At 44.6% G+C, this 15,122-nt stretch overlaps 1 protein-coding gene across 1 annotated transcript in view; it reads right to left on the bottom strand.

The window, feature by feature from the left end:
* Positions 1–201: 201 nt before the first annotated feature.
* cog7 (component of oligomeric golgi complex 7) overlaps positions 202–15,122 on the bottom strand; it is a 35,692-nt gene continuing 20,771 nt past the window's right edge. Inside the window, exons 6-18 of the mRNA XM_060921136.1 lie at positions 11,231–11,313; positions 10,992–11,114; positions 10,709–10,907; positions 10,448–10,575; positions 10,159–10,313; positions 9,936–10,052; positions 9,796–9,861; positions 8,580–8,760; positions 8,289–8,429; positions 6,876–6,959; positions 6,672–6,786; positions 6,460–6,603; positions 202–569 (exon numbers count right to left, since the gene is read on the bottom strand). Coding sequence (XP_060777119.1) covers positions 403–569; positions 6,460–6,603; positions 6,672–6,786; positions 6,876–6,959; positions 8,289–8,429; positions 8,580–8,760; positions 9,796–9,861; positions 9,936–10,052; positions 10,159–10,313; positions 10,448–10,575; positions 10,709–10,907; positions 10,992–11,114; positions 11,231–11,313 — 1,703 coding nt within the window. The 3' untranslated portion in view covers positions 202–402. The remainder of the gene's footprint in view (positions 570–6,459; positions 6,604–6,671; positions 6,787–6,875; positions 6,960–8,288; positions 8,430–8,579; positions 8,761–9,795; positions 9,862–9,935; positions 10,053–10,158; positions 10,314–10,447; positions 10,576–10,708; positions 10,908–10,991; positions 11,115–11,230; positions 11,314–15,122) is intronic.

Here is a 15,122-nt window from a genome sequence, read left to right as displayed (position 1 = left end):
TCTAAAGGGTTAACAGTACACAGGTTAACATTTGAACTATACGGATTCATTTTAAAATCATCCATCCTCAGTATGTAATGCTGTGAAAGTTTCTGTATAGCAGTGGCTTATCAACTGTCGTGTTTCAGAAAACATCTCCTCGCAGAAACTTATGTCTGTAATTCTACCTCCCCCCCAAAAAAAAAAATCAGAATGGAGAAATGTGCTGTAAGTATTTATTTAGTTCAGGTATATTAAAGGGAATGAATCATGAAAATACAAACTTGAAACATCACATTGCCATTTTAATAAAATGCCATACGTCAGTTCCGTTCTTCAGAATGTTTTAGTTGGTGTGTAAAGCAAACCACCTGGACTGTGGGGGGGAGGGGGAATCATGTGTCTTTACGTTCTCAGCCTCTCTCAGTGCTCGAGGCCTCGCATGGCAGCGATGGTGGAGGAGAGTCGGCGTGGGAGAGGTTTAGCCGTCTGTCTGAATTCTTCAGGTTTGGCACGGAGCAGAGCTGTGATGTTCTGGAGCGTTCTAGATGCTTGGAGGCCCAAGGCGTCCATCACATTACTCAGGTAATCTGGGAACAGAAACGCATTAATCCACCAAAAAAAAAAAAATCATCACTAAACCGAGTCACTGCTATGACTGTAAATTAAAGGAGAACTGAAGACACATTTATCAAAATTCTCATTTTATTCAACACCGGGATCCCAGCAGTAATTGAAAAAAAATAGAGGAATGTAAGAAACTATCAGCAGGGGTTCAAGGGGGCTGCAAGCCCCCTGAAGCTGTTGAGATTTTAACATTTAAAGATGCTATGGAGCACTTGCATATGACGTCACAGCCGATCCAGATTGTGACAGACGCCATCTTGTCGGTTAAGCGCCATATTTCTGCCTTCTACTTCATTCTGGTTCTACTTCTACCTTTTCTTCTGGAAAACCCTACTACATACAATTCTACTACAACGGCTGCGGCTACAAGCTCTCCCTACCTGTGCACGTTTTTTGTGTGTATTTTTGCATGCTGTTCGTCTGTACCGGACTTCAATATCCACTACAACCGTATGGACTTACTAGACATTGGTTTCCAGCAGAAAATGACGGTTTGTAGCGATTTCCATCGCATGCAGAACATTCCGGACGAGATAGCGAGACCAGTGGGGTCTCCGTGGATTGTTATTGGAAGCGGAAGCAAAAGCGAGGCTGCAGGCAGAGCTGGCCTGTTGACTAAGCTCAGAAAACAACCACTCAAATCTCCACTGCTAAGCCTCTACCTCTCCAACGCCAGATCCATGGCAAACAACACGGACGATTTGGAATTACAGCTGGAATTACCTTATTCTATTCTATAATCGGCTGGTCAGTGCTATACTCAATACTTAAGTGACTTACTCATCCAATGAGGATTGTTATTTTCTTGTTTACAAGATGCCACATCTGAGTCGCTGACAAATCCTGAATTTCTGTAAAGGTAACTGTCCAGAGATTTATAAGCACGCAGTGCTTCACCACTGAACAGCGAGGGAAAGTTAATGAGGTAATTATACACGTCTGGGTATTCCACCTCTGGCAGTTCAATATCCACTGACACGGTCGTGAAAACTCCGTCCGGTAAGCCATAAGGGTCACTAATCTGTAGATCGTTTATTTTAGACATATATCTAGTTATCTGTTCATTAGAAAAATGAGCCGTGTAGTCCGTCGGTTGAAATTGATCCATTCTGTACACGAGTGCAGCAGTATTCAGCGGTGTTTTTTACCGACAAGATGGCGACTGTGTACTTTCCGGTCACGTGACTGCAAGATCTCTATAGAACACATTTTTTACATAGATTTAACATAGAAAAGCAACAGAATTTAACAATGTGTATCTATTTGACACCAGTTTGTAATCCATGACATAAGTGGCAAAATTAGACGAAAATGTAGCTTTGAAGAATACTTGCCTAAATATTCCACTGATTTTATAACAATAGTTCATCTTATTTTTTTTTGTTTCGAGTTAATGTCAATATTGGTCTAATATAAGCAGAAATCAATGATTCAGTAATATTAGATATGTACAGCAAATATTGGCAATATTTAAACCTCTCTCTTTTTGAAAGGTTTCACTGCAGAGGAATTTAATGCTCTTTTGGAGAGTTTCTTGGCTACTCTGTTCGCATGAGCTTTTGTTTCAAGTTCTGTTCAAGTTTACCACATTCATTAATTTCTTCTTGGGTTCAACTTCCTCTCTGGCTAAGCGCAACTCTTCATCATACAATCTAAATGATCCAGTCATATTTTTCACAAGCATGGGAGCTGGATGACTGTCTCTCTTTTATGGAGGATATCTTTTTTTCCACGACATAGTCTATTAAGTTCAACGCATTAGAAACGAAAGCACATTTTCTAGCAAATGGGCGCAGCCATATTGTTTTCTATTGCGTACAGTCTCGTGGTATTTACATCAATTTAACTTCCAAGTGTTCCCGAATGTCAATGAGAACAAACGAAGCCGATGAAAACATCGCTAAGCAAGCAAACCAAATCAGAACGTATTCTGCTGGTTATTTTACTTTTATATTTTTAACAGATATACAAGAGATATTAAACACACACTTTGGCTAGAAAAATAGCGGACGTCTGGGATCCCCGTAAACATAGGAATGCATTTTTGACAGCTATTTTGTCACTGTTTGAAATATGCTATCCGTCCATATGTCGAAGCAATGGCTGTAAAATGTAGAGCGGAAATTGAAGTGGCCAACGTTGTCATGCAATCGTCATTTAAACTCGTTTGGAAAGCAGTTTTCAAAATGGTGGCATTGACACTTCATGTTTCGAAGTCTTGAAGATCGTGCGGATCAGCGACGCCTGCTGTGGACCAAACGAACCAAGTTCAACGTGGCTAAAAACCAAATAGGCCGATAAGTATAATAATTAGTTGCCAATACGAGTCACGATATAAGGTTACTAAAACGTAATTGAATAACATGTTAAGTAATAAAGCAAGTTTAAAAATGACTTCAATTCCCCTTTAATAGAAAGTCATTTTTTTCCCCCGCTGGCTGAAAGGGGGGGTCATGATGTCTGTCCGTCCCAGGAATTTCAGGGAACTGGGCAGGATTCTTTTTTGTAATACACATTTCACCAGAGTGAAATTAACAAACTTGTACTTTGGCAATTTCATCAAGGTGCGCTCGCTTTCTGAAATCAACTTCCATCACAATTTATCCCCTGCTGGCCGAAAGGAGGATTACGTCATGGCGATGTCCGTCCCTCCCAGGAAGGGTACTCCCCTTCGGAAATCAACTCCTCTCGCAATTTTTGGAGGAATTTCACGAAACTTGACGGGATTCATTGTTGTATGTCGGTAATACGCATATTGCAATTCAATCGCATTTTACCAGAGTTGTGGCTCTTGATTACCAAAATTGTACTTTGACAAATTTCATGAGGGTCTATTGAACACTTCTCATTCCTCTTCTACCACAGCAATTTGTCAAAGAACATGTCATTTTTATCCGTTTATAGCTACAAGTAACGTTCTAGAGCACGTGAACAAGAGTGCTCTGAGAGCACACTATCCCCCGCTGGCAACTATGCCATAATTCTGGTAAAATGCAACCGAATTGAACGAAGTTACAATCTATGTATTACTGACATGACACAAAATCCTGACAAGTTTCATGAACTTCCTCCAAAAATTGTGAGAGGAGTTGATTTTGGAAGGTGAGGACGCTTCCCGGGACCGATAGCTGGACATCACCATGACGTAATCCCCCTTTTTGGCCAGCGGGGGAAGTTGATTTCAGAAAGCAAGCACACCTTGATGAAATTGCCAAAGTACAAGTTTGTATTACTGACACACAACAGAGAATCGGGCCAAGTTTTGTGAAATTCCTCCAAAAATTGAGAGGTGGTGAGCACCCTTTCAGCCAGCAGGGAATAAAAACAAATTAGCTCTTGCTATAGCAGCTTAATCACATTAATGAGAAACCCGGAAGAAGTGTAAACTCCTGTCAAAGTATCACGTCAATGATTGCGCATTTATTATAGAAAAAAGAGAACTTATCTCCAAGTTCTTATTTTACACAACTGAAGAAATTCACACATCCTTCGCCAACATCTTGTTCACATCTGAGGCTTGGCGTCACTGGCTGCTGCACATGACCTAGAAATCAGCTGAGTTGGTATGTCCGGATTCATGCAGCAGCATGTCTTCCGGATCCATACTGTATCCATCTGGTCTGCCTCCCTGAAGGTGATCGATAGGGAGGCAGACCAGATAGATAAAAGAGGCCGTATGGATCCAGAAGACAGGCTGCTGCATGAATCCGGACATACCAACTCAGCTGATTTCTGGCTGCAGCCGGATGGTGCACGTGACCTAGAGACGCCAAGCCTTATACAGTGGTACTTGAAAGTTTGTGAACCCTTTAGAGTTTTTGATATTTCTGCATAAATATGACCTAAAACATCATCAGATTTTCACACAAGTCCTAAAAGTAGATAAAGAGAACCCAGTTAAACAAATGAGGCAAAGATATTATACTTGGTCATTTATTTATTGAGGAAAATGATCCAATATTACATATCTGAGTGGCAAAAGTATGTGAACCTTTGCTTTCAGTATCTGGTGTGACCCCCTTGTGCAGCAATAAGTGCAACTAAACGTTTCCGGTAACTGTTGATCAGTCCTGCACACCGGCTTGGAGGAATTTTAGCCCGTTCCTCCGTACAGAACAGCTTCAGCTCTGGGATGTTGGTGGGTTTCCTCACATGAACTGCTCGCTTCAGGTCCTTCCACAACATTTCCATTGGATTAAGGTCAGGACTTTGACTTGGCCATTCCAAAACATTCATTTTATTCTTCTTTAACCATTCTTTGGTAGAACGACTTGTGTGCTTAGGGTCATTGTCTTGCTGCATGACCCACCTTCTCTTGAGATTCAGTTCGTGGACAGATGTCCTGACATTTTCCTTTAGAATTCGCTGGTATCATTCAGAATTCATTGTTCCATCAATGATGGCAAACCGTCCTGGCCCAGATGCAGCAAAACAGGCCCAAACCATGATACTACCACCACCATGTTTCACAGATGGGATAAGGTTCTTATGCTGGAATGCAGTGTTTTCCTTTCTCCAAACATAACGCTTCTCATTTAAACCAAAAAGTTCTATTTTGGTCTCATCCGTCCACAAAACATTTTTCCAATAGCCTTCTGGCTTGTCCATATGATCTTTAGCAAACTGCAGATGAGCAGCAATGTTCCTTTTGGAGAGCAGTGGCTTTCTCCTTGCAACCCTGCCATGCACACCATTGTTGTTCAGTGTTCTCCTGATGGTGGACTCATGAACATTAGCCAATGTGAGAGAGGCCTTCAGTTGCTTAGAAGTTACTCTGGGGTCCTTTGTGACCTCGCCGACTATTACACGCCGTGCTCTTGAAGTGATCTTTGTTGGTCGACCACTCCTGGGGAGGGTAACAATGGTCTTGAATTTCCTCCATTTGTACACAATCTGTCTGACTGTGGATTGGTGGAGTCCAAACTCTTTAGAGATGGTTTTGTAACCTTTTCCAGCCTGATGACCATCAACAACGCTTTTTCTGAGGTCCTCAGAAATCTCCTTTGTTCGTGCCATGATACACTTCCACAAACGTGTGTTGTGAAGGTCAGACTTTGATAGATCCCTGTTCTTTAAATAAAACAGGGTGCCCACTCACACCTGATTGTCATCCCATTGATTGAAAACACCTGACTCTAATTTCACCTTCAAATTAACTGCTAATCCTAGAGGTTCACATACTTTTGCCACTCACAGATATGTAATACTGGATCATTTTCCTCAATAAATAAAATGACCAAGTATAATATTTTGGTCTCATTTGTTTAACTGGGTTCTCTTTATCTACTTTTAGGACTTGTGTGAAAATCTGATGATGTTTTAGGTCATATTTATGCAGAAATATAGAAAATTCTAAAGGGTTCACAAACTTTCAAGCACCACTGTACGTTAAGAAGATATCAGCTAAGAAAGACATTTCAGTCATAAGTGAAAATTTCTTCAGTTCTGTATAATTACTTACCTTCTTGTTTAACTTATTTCAGCAAACTAATCTTAAACAGTAAATATTTCCTGTGGCAGGTTTGAAAGTGGATAGTTAGTGATTAAAATACAGGGTGTTTCAAAAAATTTGATAACTCTGCCAATTCTTGTTTACTTTTATCTTCGCAGGTATAGAAAAGGCGTTTCGTGCGCGAGTACGCTTGAACAAGACTCTGCATTTATGAGAATTCTCTAAAAATGCACCAACTGCAATGCGGATTTGGACACAGCCCAAAAAGTTCAAAGAGGAAGGCTGTCTGTGCAGGGCAAAAGGATCTAGACCGGCATCACATCAAGCCGGTTCATGAAACACTCCATAATGAGAGAGCCTGGAGACCCAGAAACACCCTGTATGTATGTATGTAATAATACCGATATCTGTAGCCAGCTGTTTGGTAGAGTGAGGACTCAGGTCTGGGATCTGCAGAATCACATCACAGTAGGTCTGCATGGTTGCCCTGGCAATAGACCCCAGCCAGTAGTCCGCTGTGTTCTCCAACTCTGGAACATCATCACCTGGAGGAAGGGCATGTCATTAATGCACAGAAACGTGTGAGGACACTTGGCAGGATGTGTGTTCGTACCTTGTTCAGGGGGATAGGGCAGCTTGCCTGTGTGTAAAGCCAGTTCCAGGGCTGGATCCTCCTGGGTCACAAACGGCTCCAGATGCAGCGGCAGAGACATGATGTACTGCCCAATCTACACACACACACACACACACACTCAATAACCAGGACTGTAAACGACAACAGTTGTAGCGTGCATGCGTGTGTGTGTGTCTCTCTTACATTAGTAATGTACTCCTGGGGAGAGAGGCTGAAGGTTGGTAAGTCTTCTGTAAGGGTTTCACCCAGGGCAGCAGAGCCTCGAACCTACACATGCACAAACATTCTTGGACTTCTAGGTGTGTGATGACTCACCGACATGATGCGTTTCCTGTGTCCGAAATCGCTCACTTATTCACTACTCAGGGATGAGAATGGGACATTTTAAAAAAAAACTCTGAAATGTCTGCCAACTTTCAATGATAGTTTAAAACATTTATAAACTTTAAGATAACAAATCCCTACAGATATATATCGTGAGCGATAATGGAAGTAACCATAACGATATATTAGATTCCTCCTGACTCTATCTTTGACAATTTAAGTAAAACATACCTTTGTGCTTTTTTGTTTTGATGTGCTCCTGGATGTTTCTAGCTCCTCCGTTTCCATAATTGATCATATCTGAGCACAGAACCTTTCCCGGCACGTCGTCACAGTTTGTGTCCCTATCTGCACGGTAACGCTACTATCGAGCCACGCCCATCGGAAACAGTTCTTTATCCCGTTCGATTTATCGATTTCCCCTGGCACGATCCTCATTTTTGCGGTCCAAAACTTAAGTGATCAAAACCGTGTACGTATAGCTTGTTTCTCCGCGAATTGTAGAAGTGAGATGAAACTAGCGCCAAAATGTTGCTGGAAATCGTCGTGAGTTGTCGTTAGCATAAATATTGAAGAAAGCAATGACAATTTCCGTTATCACAGCTGCAACTAATTTTGCGATGAACGCTGCCGAAAGATGCTGGCGGGTGGGCGGGCGGTCGGTCCTGCCCGCTTGTGCCGCCTCGCCTCGCGCCGACCCCCTGAAGTTTTCTCAACGGATTTACACGTTTCACAAAAATGACATTTTCAGCGGAAAATTCTCATCCCTGGATAGGGAATTACGACACAGAAGACTTCGAGTGAGCTCATATCATCTCAAGCCGTTTTATCCTTCTACAGGGTCACGGGCGAAAGGCGGGGTACACCCTGGACAAGTCGCCAGGTCATCACAGGGCTGACACATAGACACAGACAACCATTCACACTCACATTCACACCTACGGTCAATTTAGAGTCACCAGTTAACCTAACCTGCATGTCTTTGGACTGTGGGGGACACCGGAGCACCCGGAGGAAACCCACGCGGACACGGGGAGAACATGCAAACTCCGCACAGAAAGGCCCTCGCCGGCCACGGGGCTCGAACCCGGACCTTCTTGCTGTGAGGCGACAGCGCTAACCACTACACCACCGTGCCGCCCTACGAGTGAGATCATTTGGTAAAACGTAAAAGCGATTTCGGACACAGGGTCACGTCTTAACTCTTTGAAGAAGTGCGGACCAGCCAGTGGAAGCCATGTCCACGTGCAAAAAGTACACCCACCCACCTACCTCTGGTTTGCTGAGAAGGCAGAGCTGCCGTTTGATCTGAAGGAAGACAGAGTCGAAGGCGAGCTGATTGGCCTGCTGGTTCAGACGAGTCAAAGCAGCACGGGTATCCGAGAGGAGGCTCGAGTTCCCCGTGCCTTTCTCCTACAACACACACGCTTTCACCGATCGTGCTTTTAACGAGTGAAAACATTTTTAAGTTGCTTCAGGATCTAACCAGCAGGCTGTAGTTCTGAGCAGATGTTGAGGAGAACCTATACTACAGCTGAGGGCTTGAACAATGAGAACACGGACCTTGAGTGTGTGTAGCGTTTCCAGCAGCGTGTTGTACTCGACCGTGCTGCTCTGCTGGAGGTAGTTATATTCTTGCCAAGGATTCTTCTGGCCACGCCTCTCAGCCACACCCTCCTGCAAGCCACTCAGACTCCTGGGGTTAAACCCTTCCCACAGGAATCGTCCCGCCTTTCCCAGGATCCTGTCAATCATTAAACACATGGACTAAAGCAAAAAAAAAAAAAAAAAAAAATCATCTGACTGAAAAAAAAAAGCTCCATGTCGTTGGCCCCTACCACATCAGTGATGCGTCAAATTTTAAACGCCGTGTTGTCCATTATCCCCTCGGCCCCTACTTATAGTACATTTACATAATTTTAACAATGACTAAAGCTAAGGCAAGACTTTACCATTGTCATTACTGGCTATAAAATGATGAAACATCAAGTTTTCAGCGCAAAGTGCAAATTTATTTCAACAAGACTTTAGTAATGCACAACAGTGGTTAAGAGAAAAGTGCAAGTGCAGTCGAACTTGAACCATGCTTTCAAAAGAGTGGAACAGAAAGAAAAATAAAATCTGTTGACAAAACCAGGAAACAAGAAAAGTAAAGTGAAAGTTCACTTTTTCTGCTTCTTCGCAGTGAAGCCAAAGGCATCTAGTTTTTTGCCATCAAACCAAAGAAAAACACAGCCTTTCCAGAACGTTGTCTGCCGAAGCCTGTTTAACCTACAAAACGCTTAATAGCAAAAGGTCTTGCTGCGGCTTCAACTTTTCACCTGATCGCCTTTCAGTAGGCAAATATCATTATTACTACTACTACAAAAGGCCTAGTATTAGTAGTAGACAAGTAACCTAGTTGCCTAGTAGTCGGACAGCCAAATAGTTTCATCAGTGGCCTACGCCGAGCCTCCCCGGGACTAGACAGTAGCGGAGGCTGTATTTATTTATTTATGCCTATCTAGCTTATTCCTTTACATATACTCAAACATAGCACAAGAAAGGGTTCAACAACAGGCAATCACAGCAGCTTGGTGAAGTTCTAAATCACATCGGTGTCAGACCTATGGGCCTACCCCCCCCTTTTTTTTTTCCTTGGATCTGCATCAATCTCATTACTGACCTTTAGCGCTCCCAGTTGACGGAAATCCGTCGTAGCGACGGAAAACTTTAATCCATGTAAACGGGTGTAAATGAAATAAAATATTTTGATGCTGTGTGTGTCTGTCTGTCTTACTTGTTAGAAAGCTGCTGCTCAAAAGTGCCGCACTGCCTGAGAAGCTCCCCACATGTAGCGATAATCCTATACATTAAATAAAAAGGATCAATCTGATGTACAGTAATGAAAGAGGCTGTACGTCACAAAGCTCCGCCCACCTGACGGAATTCTGGAAAGCCGTCCAATCTTCAGTGAACACCTCCGATGTGGGCGTGTCCTCCAGCTTATATTTCTTCCTGATTGACTGAAGTGTGATGGAGAAATCAGACACGTACCTGAGGGAGAGAGAAAATTTTGTTCCAATAAATGAACTATAAAAAGATATTTTTTGTCATGGAGGTCCATTTTCTTTCACTGTGTGTGTGTGGGGGGGTTGTGTACTTAGTAAAAAGAGCACGCAGAGCTTTGATGAGGCCACACACTCCGAGTCCGTCCGTGAGTTTGACACAGCGATCCACAGCCGCCGCTGCCAGACCAAACACCTTCTGTACCGAGTGTGTGAGCTCCAGCACACAGTCCAGCACCTCGCCACTCTCCTACACACACGGGAAACACGTGCAGAGGCTTGAGTACATTTAGCCGTGCGTGCGTGCGTGCATCAGTCTCAGGAACGAACCTTACATCCACTGAACTACTTTGTGCGCGTCTATATATACACACACACACTCACCAGCGGCACAGCACTGAGCTGGATCAGCAGGTTGGTCTCCTCGAGCTCGCCATACTGCATCTGATAACATTTAAATGGTGCATACACACTCGACACCAGCTCACACACCTTCAACATGTTACACTCACCTACAACACAAACACACACACACCAGTATGATGACCTAAATGAAGATTTTACACTGCTCTGTGCAAATATTCAGCCCTTTGAAACATTTTGTGGTCAGAGTTTTGTTTAAAAAAAAAAAAAACCCACACACACCGAGATGAGGCTGCATGGCGTTCTCCAGGCTGCGGCTGAAGCTGGCCGCCATCTGGTGCAGCTCGAGAAGCATGTCGAGTCGACTCTCGGCAGGGCAGCGGTCCAGTGCTGCCGCAATGCATTCTGGGATTGATGGAACCATGGCACCGAGGGTCTGGATCATCAGCACCGTCACGATCTCATACGGGTTCTTAAAGACCTGAACGAGAACACGGCACGTCTGGGACTCGCTGCGGTGTTCTAGCATCAAACGTGTATGAAAGCAGCGTGTGCGCATTCCTACCTGACTGCTCCACTGGAGCTGTGTGTACCAGGTGGACAGAAGAGTGTCGTAGAACTCGGATAGCTGCTGCTTCAGAGGGGCATCAGACTGGCACACACCTTCCCACACACTCAAGAGCTGCACCTGAAAAACACAGTGAATGACAACAGTTGTTAATAATAGTATAAATATTTCCCTGAATGCAGAAATATAAAACACTGGTGCACGCACGCGCGCACACACACACACACAAGCCTCACCTTGTGGCATTTGTAATAGTAAGCCAGCAGTTGTGGCATTCTGTCCATTTCTGTGAAAACCTTCACGAACACTTTCGCTTGATCTGCAAGTGGAACACAAAACATGGAAACTCAAATCTCACACATGCATTCTGTTGGTCTTGGAGAGCTGAAGCACTGCCCCCAGTGTTGCTAAGTGGTTGCACTGGCATTCCAGGTGGTCCCTAAGGTGGTTGCTATGGGATTTGAGGTAGATGTCTGGCTCAGCCGTTGCTTTATTATCCCAGGTGGTTCCTAGGATGTTAGCAAAAGTGCTGTATGTGGGTGCTAGCTGGTTGCTTGGGTGTTGCTATGGGATTTCAGGTGTATGCCAGGTTGTTGCTTAGTGATTGTGGTTGCTAGGGTGTTGCTATGGGATTTCAGGTGTATGCCAGGTTGTTCCTAAGGTATTCCAGGGTGTTGCTTAGTGGTTGTTAGGGTGTTGCTATGGGATTTCAAGTGTATGCCAGGGTGTTGCTTAGTGATTGTGGTTGCTAGGGTGTTGCTATGGGATTTCAGGTGTATGCCAGGTTGTTGCTAAATAGCTGTGGTTGCTAGGGTGTTGCTATGGGATTTCAGGTGTATGCCAGGTTGTTCCTAAGGTATTCCAGGGTGTTGCTTAGTGGTTGTGGTTGCTAGGGTGTTGCTATGGGATTTCAGGCGTATGCCAGGTTGTTGCTTAGTGATTGTGGTTGCTAGGGTGTTGCTATGGGATTTCAAGTGTATGCCAGGTTGTTCCTAAGGTATTCCAGGGTGTTGCTTAGTGGTTGCTAGGGTGTTGCTATGGGATTTCAGGTGTATGCCAGGTTGTTCCTAAGGTATTCCAGGGTGTTGCTTAGTGGTTGCTAGGGTGTTGCTATGGGATTTCAGGTGTATGCCAGGTTGTTCCTAAGGTATTCCAGGGTGTTGCTTAGTGGTTGCTAGGGTGTTGCTATGGGATTTCAAGTGTATGCCAGATTGTTCCTAAGGTATTCCAGGGTGTTGCTTAGTGGTTGTGGTTGCTAGGGTGTTGCTATGGGATTTCAGGTGTATGCCAGGGTGTTGCTTAGTGGTTGCTAGGGTATTGCTATGGGATTTCAGGTGTATGCCAGGTTGTTCCTAAGGTATTCCAGGGTGTTGCTTAGTGGTTGTGGTTGCTAGGGTGTTGCTATGGGATTTCAGGTGTATGCCAGGGTGTTGCTGGGTGGTTGCTAGGGTGTTGCTATGGGATTTCAGGTGTATGCCAGGTTGTTCCTAAGGTATTCCAGGGTGTTGCTTAGTGGTTGTTAGGGTGTTGCTATGGGATTTCAAGTGTATGCCAGGGTGTTGCTTAGTGATTGTGGTTGCTAGGGTGTTGCTATGGGATTTCAGGTGTATGCCAGGTTGTTGCTAAATAGCTGTGGTTGCTAGGGTGTTGCTATGGGATTTCAGGTGTATGCCAGGTTGTTCCTAAGGTATTCCAGGGTGTTGCTTAGTGGTTGTGGTTGCTAGGGTGTTGCTATGGGATTTCAGGTGTATGCCAGGTTGTTGCTTAGTGATTGTGGTTGCTAGGGTGTTGCTATGGGATTTCAGGTGTATGCCAGGGTGTTGCTTAGTGGTTGCTAGGGTATTGCTATGGGATTTCAGGTGTATGCCAGGTTGTTCCTAAGGTATTCCAGGGTGTTGCTTAGTGGTTGCTAGGGTGTTGCTATGGGATTTCAGGTGTATGCCAGGGTGTTGCTGGGTGGTTGCTAGGGTGTTGCTATGGGATTTCAGGTGTATGCCAGGTTGTTCCTAAGGTATTCCAGGGTGTTGCTTAGTGGTTGCTAGGGTGTTGCTATGGGATTTCAAGTGTATGCCAGATTGTTCCTAAGGTATTCCAGGGTGTTGCTTAGTGGTTGTGGTTGCTAGGGTGTTGCTATGGGATTTCAGGTGTATGCCAGGGTGTTGCTTAGTGGTTGCTAGGGTATTGCTATGGGATTTCAGGTGTATGCCAGGTTGTTGCTAAATGGCTGTGGTTGCTAAGGTGTTGCTATGGGATTTCAGGTGTATGCCAGGTTATTCCTAAGGTATTCCAGGGTGTTGCTTAGTGGTTGCTAGGGTGTTGCTATGGGATTTCAAGTGTATGCCAGATTGTTCCTAAGGTATTCCAGGGTGTTGCTTAGTGGTTGTGGTTGCTAGGGTGTTGCTATGGGATTTCAGGTGTATGCCAGGGTGTTGCTTAGTGGTTGCTAGGGTATTGCTATGGGATTTCAGGTGTATGCCAGGTTGTTCCTAAGGTATTCCAGGGTGTTGCTTAGTGGTTGTGGTTGCTAGGGTGTTGCTATGGGATTTCAGGTGTATGCCAGGGTGTTGCTGGGTGGTTGCTAGGGTGTTGCTATGGGATTTCAGGTGTATGCCAGGTTGTTCCTAAGGTATTCCAGGGTGTTGCTTAGTGGTTGTGGTTGCTAGGGTGTTGCTATGGGATTTCAGGTGTATGCCAGGTTGTTGCTTAGTGATTGTGGTTGCTAGGGTGTTGCTATGGGATTTCAGGTGTATGCCAGGGTGTTGCTTAGTGGTTGCTAGGGTATTGCTATGGGATTTCAGGTGTATGCCAGGTTGTTCCTAAGGTATTCCAGGGTGTTGCTTAGTGGTTGCTAGGGTGTTGCTATGGGATTTCAGGTGTATGCCAGGGTGTTGCTGGGTGGTTGCTAGGGTGTTGCTATGGGATTTCAGGTGTATGCCAGGTTGTTCCTAAGGTATTCCAGGGTGTTGCTTAGTGGTTGTGGTTGCTAGGGTGTTGCTATGGGATTTCAGGTGTATGCCAGGTTGTTGCTTAGTGATTGTGGTTGCTAGGGTGTTGCTATGGGATTTCAGGTGTATGCCAGGGTGTTGCTTAGTGGTTGCTAGGGTATTGCTATGGGATTTCAGGTGTATGCCAGGTTGTTCCTAAGGTATTCCAGGGTGTTGCTTAGTGGTTGCTAGGGTGTTGCTATGGGATTTCAGGTGTATGCCAGGGTGTTGCTGGGTGGTTGCTAGGGTGTTGCTATGGGATTTCAGGTGTATGCCAGGTTGTTCCTAAGGTATTCCAGGGTGTTGCTTAGTGGTTGCTAGGGTGTTGCTATGGGATTTCAAGTGTATGCAGGTTGTTCCTAAGGTATTCCAGGGTGTTGCTTAGTGGTTGTGGTTGCTAGGGTGTTGCTATGGGATTTCAGGTGTATGCCAGGGTGTTGCTTAGTGGTTGCTAGGGTATTGCTATGGGATTTCAGGTGTATGCCAGGTTGTTGCTAAATGGCTGTGGTTGCTAAGGTGTTGCTATGGGATTTCAGGTGTATGCCAGGTTATTCCTAAGGTATTCCAGGGTGTTGCTTAGTGGTTGCTAGGGTGTTGCTATGGGATTTCAAGTGTATGCCAGATTGTTCCTAAGGTATTCCAGGGTGTTGCTTAGTGGTTGTGGTTGCTAGGGTGTTGCTATGGGATTTCAGGTGTATGTCAGGGTGTTGCTTAGTGGTTGCTAGGGTATTGCTATGGGATTTCAGGTGTATGCCAGGTTGTTCCTAAGGTATTCCAGGGTGTTGCTTAGTGGTTGCTAGGGTGTTGCTATGGGATTTCAGGTGTATGCCAGGTTGTTGCTAAATAGCTGTGGTTGCTAGGGTGTTGCTATGGGATTTCAGGTGTATGCCAGGTTGTTCCTAAGGTATTCCAGGGTGTTGCTTAGTGGTTGCTAGGGTGTTGCTATGGGATTTCAAGTGTATGCCAGATTGTTCCTAAGGTATTCCAGGGTGTTGCTTAGTGGTTGTGGTTGCTAGGGTGTTGCTATGGGATTTCAGGTGTATGCCAGGGTGTTGCTTAGTGGTTGCTAGGGTATTGCTATGGGATTTCAGGTGTATGCCAGGTTGTTGCTAAATGGCTGTGGTTGCTAAGGTGTTGCTATGGG

This window comes from Neoarius graeffei, chromosome 5, assembly GCF_027579695.1.
Source record: "Neoarius graeffei isolate fNeoGra1 chromosome 5, fNeoGra1.pri, whole genome shotgun sequence".
Lineage (NCBI taxonomy): Eukaryota > Metazoa > Chordata > Actinopteri > Siluriformes > Ariidae > Neoarius > Neoarius graeffei.
Note: the sequence above shows the minus strand (reverse complement) of the source record. Positions and strands in the feature narration are given on the sequence as shown.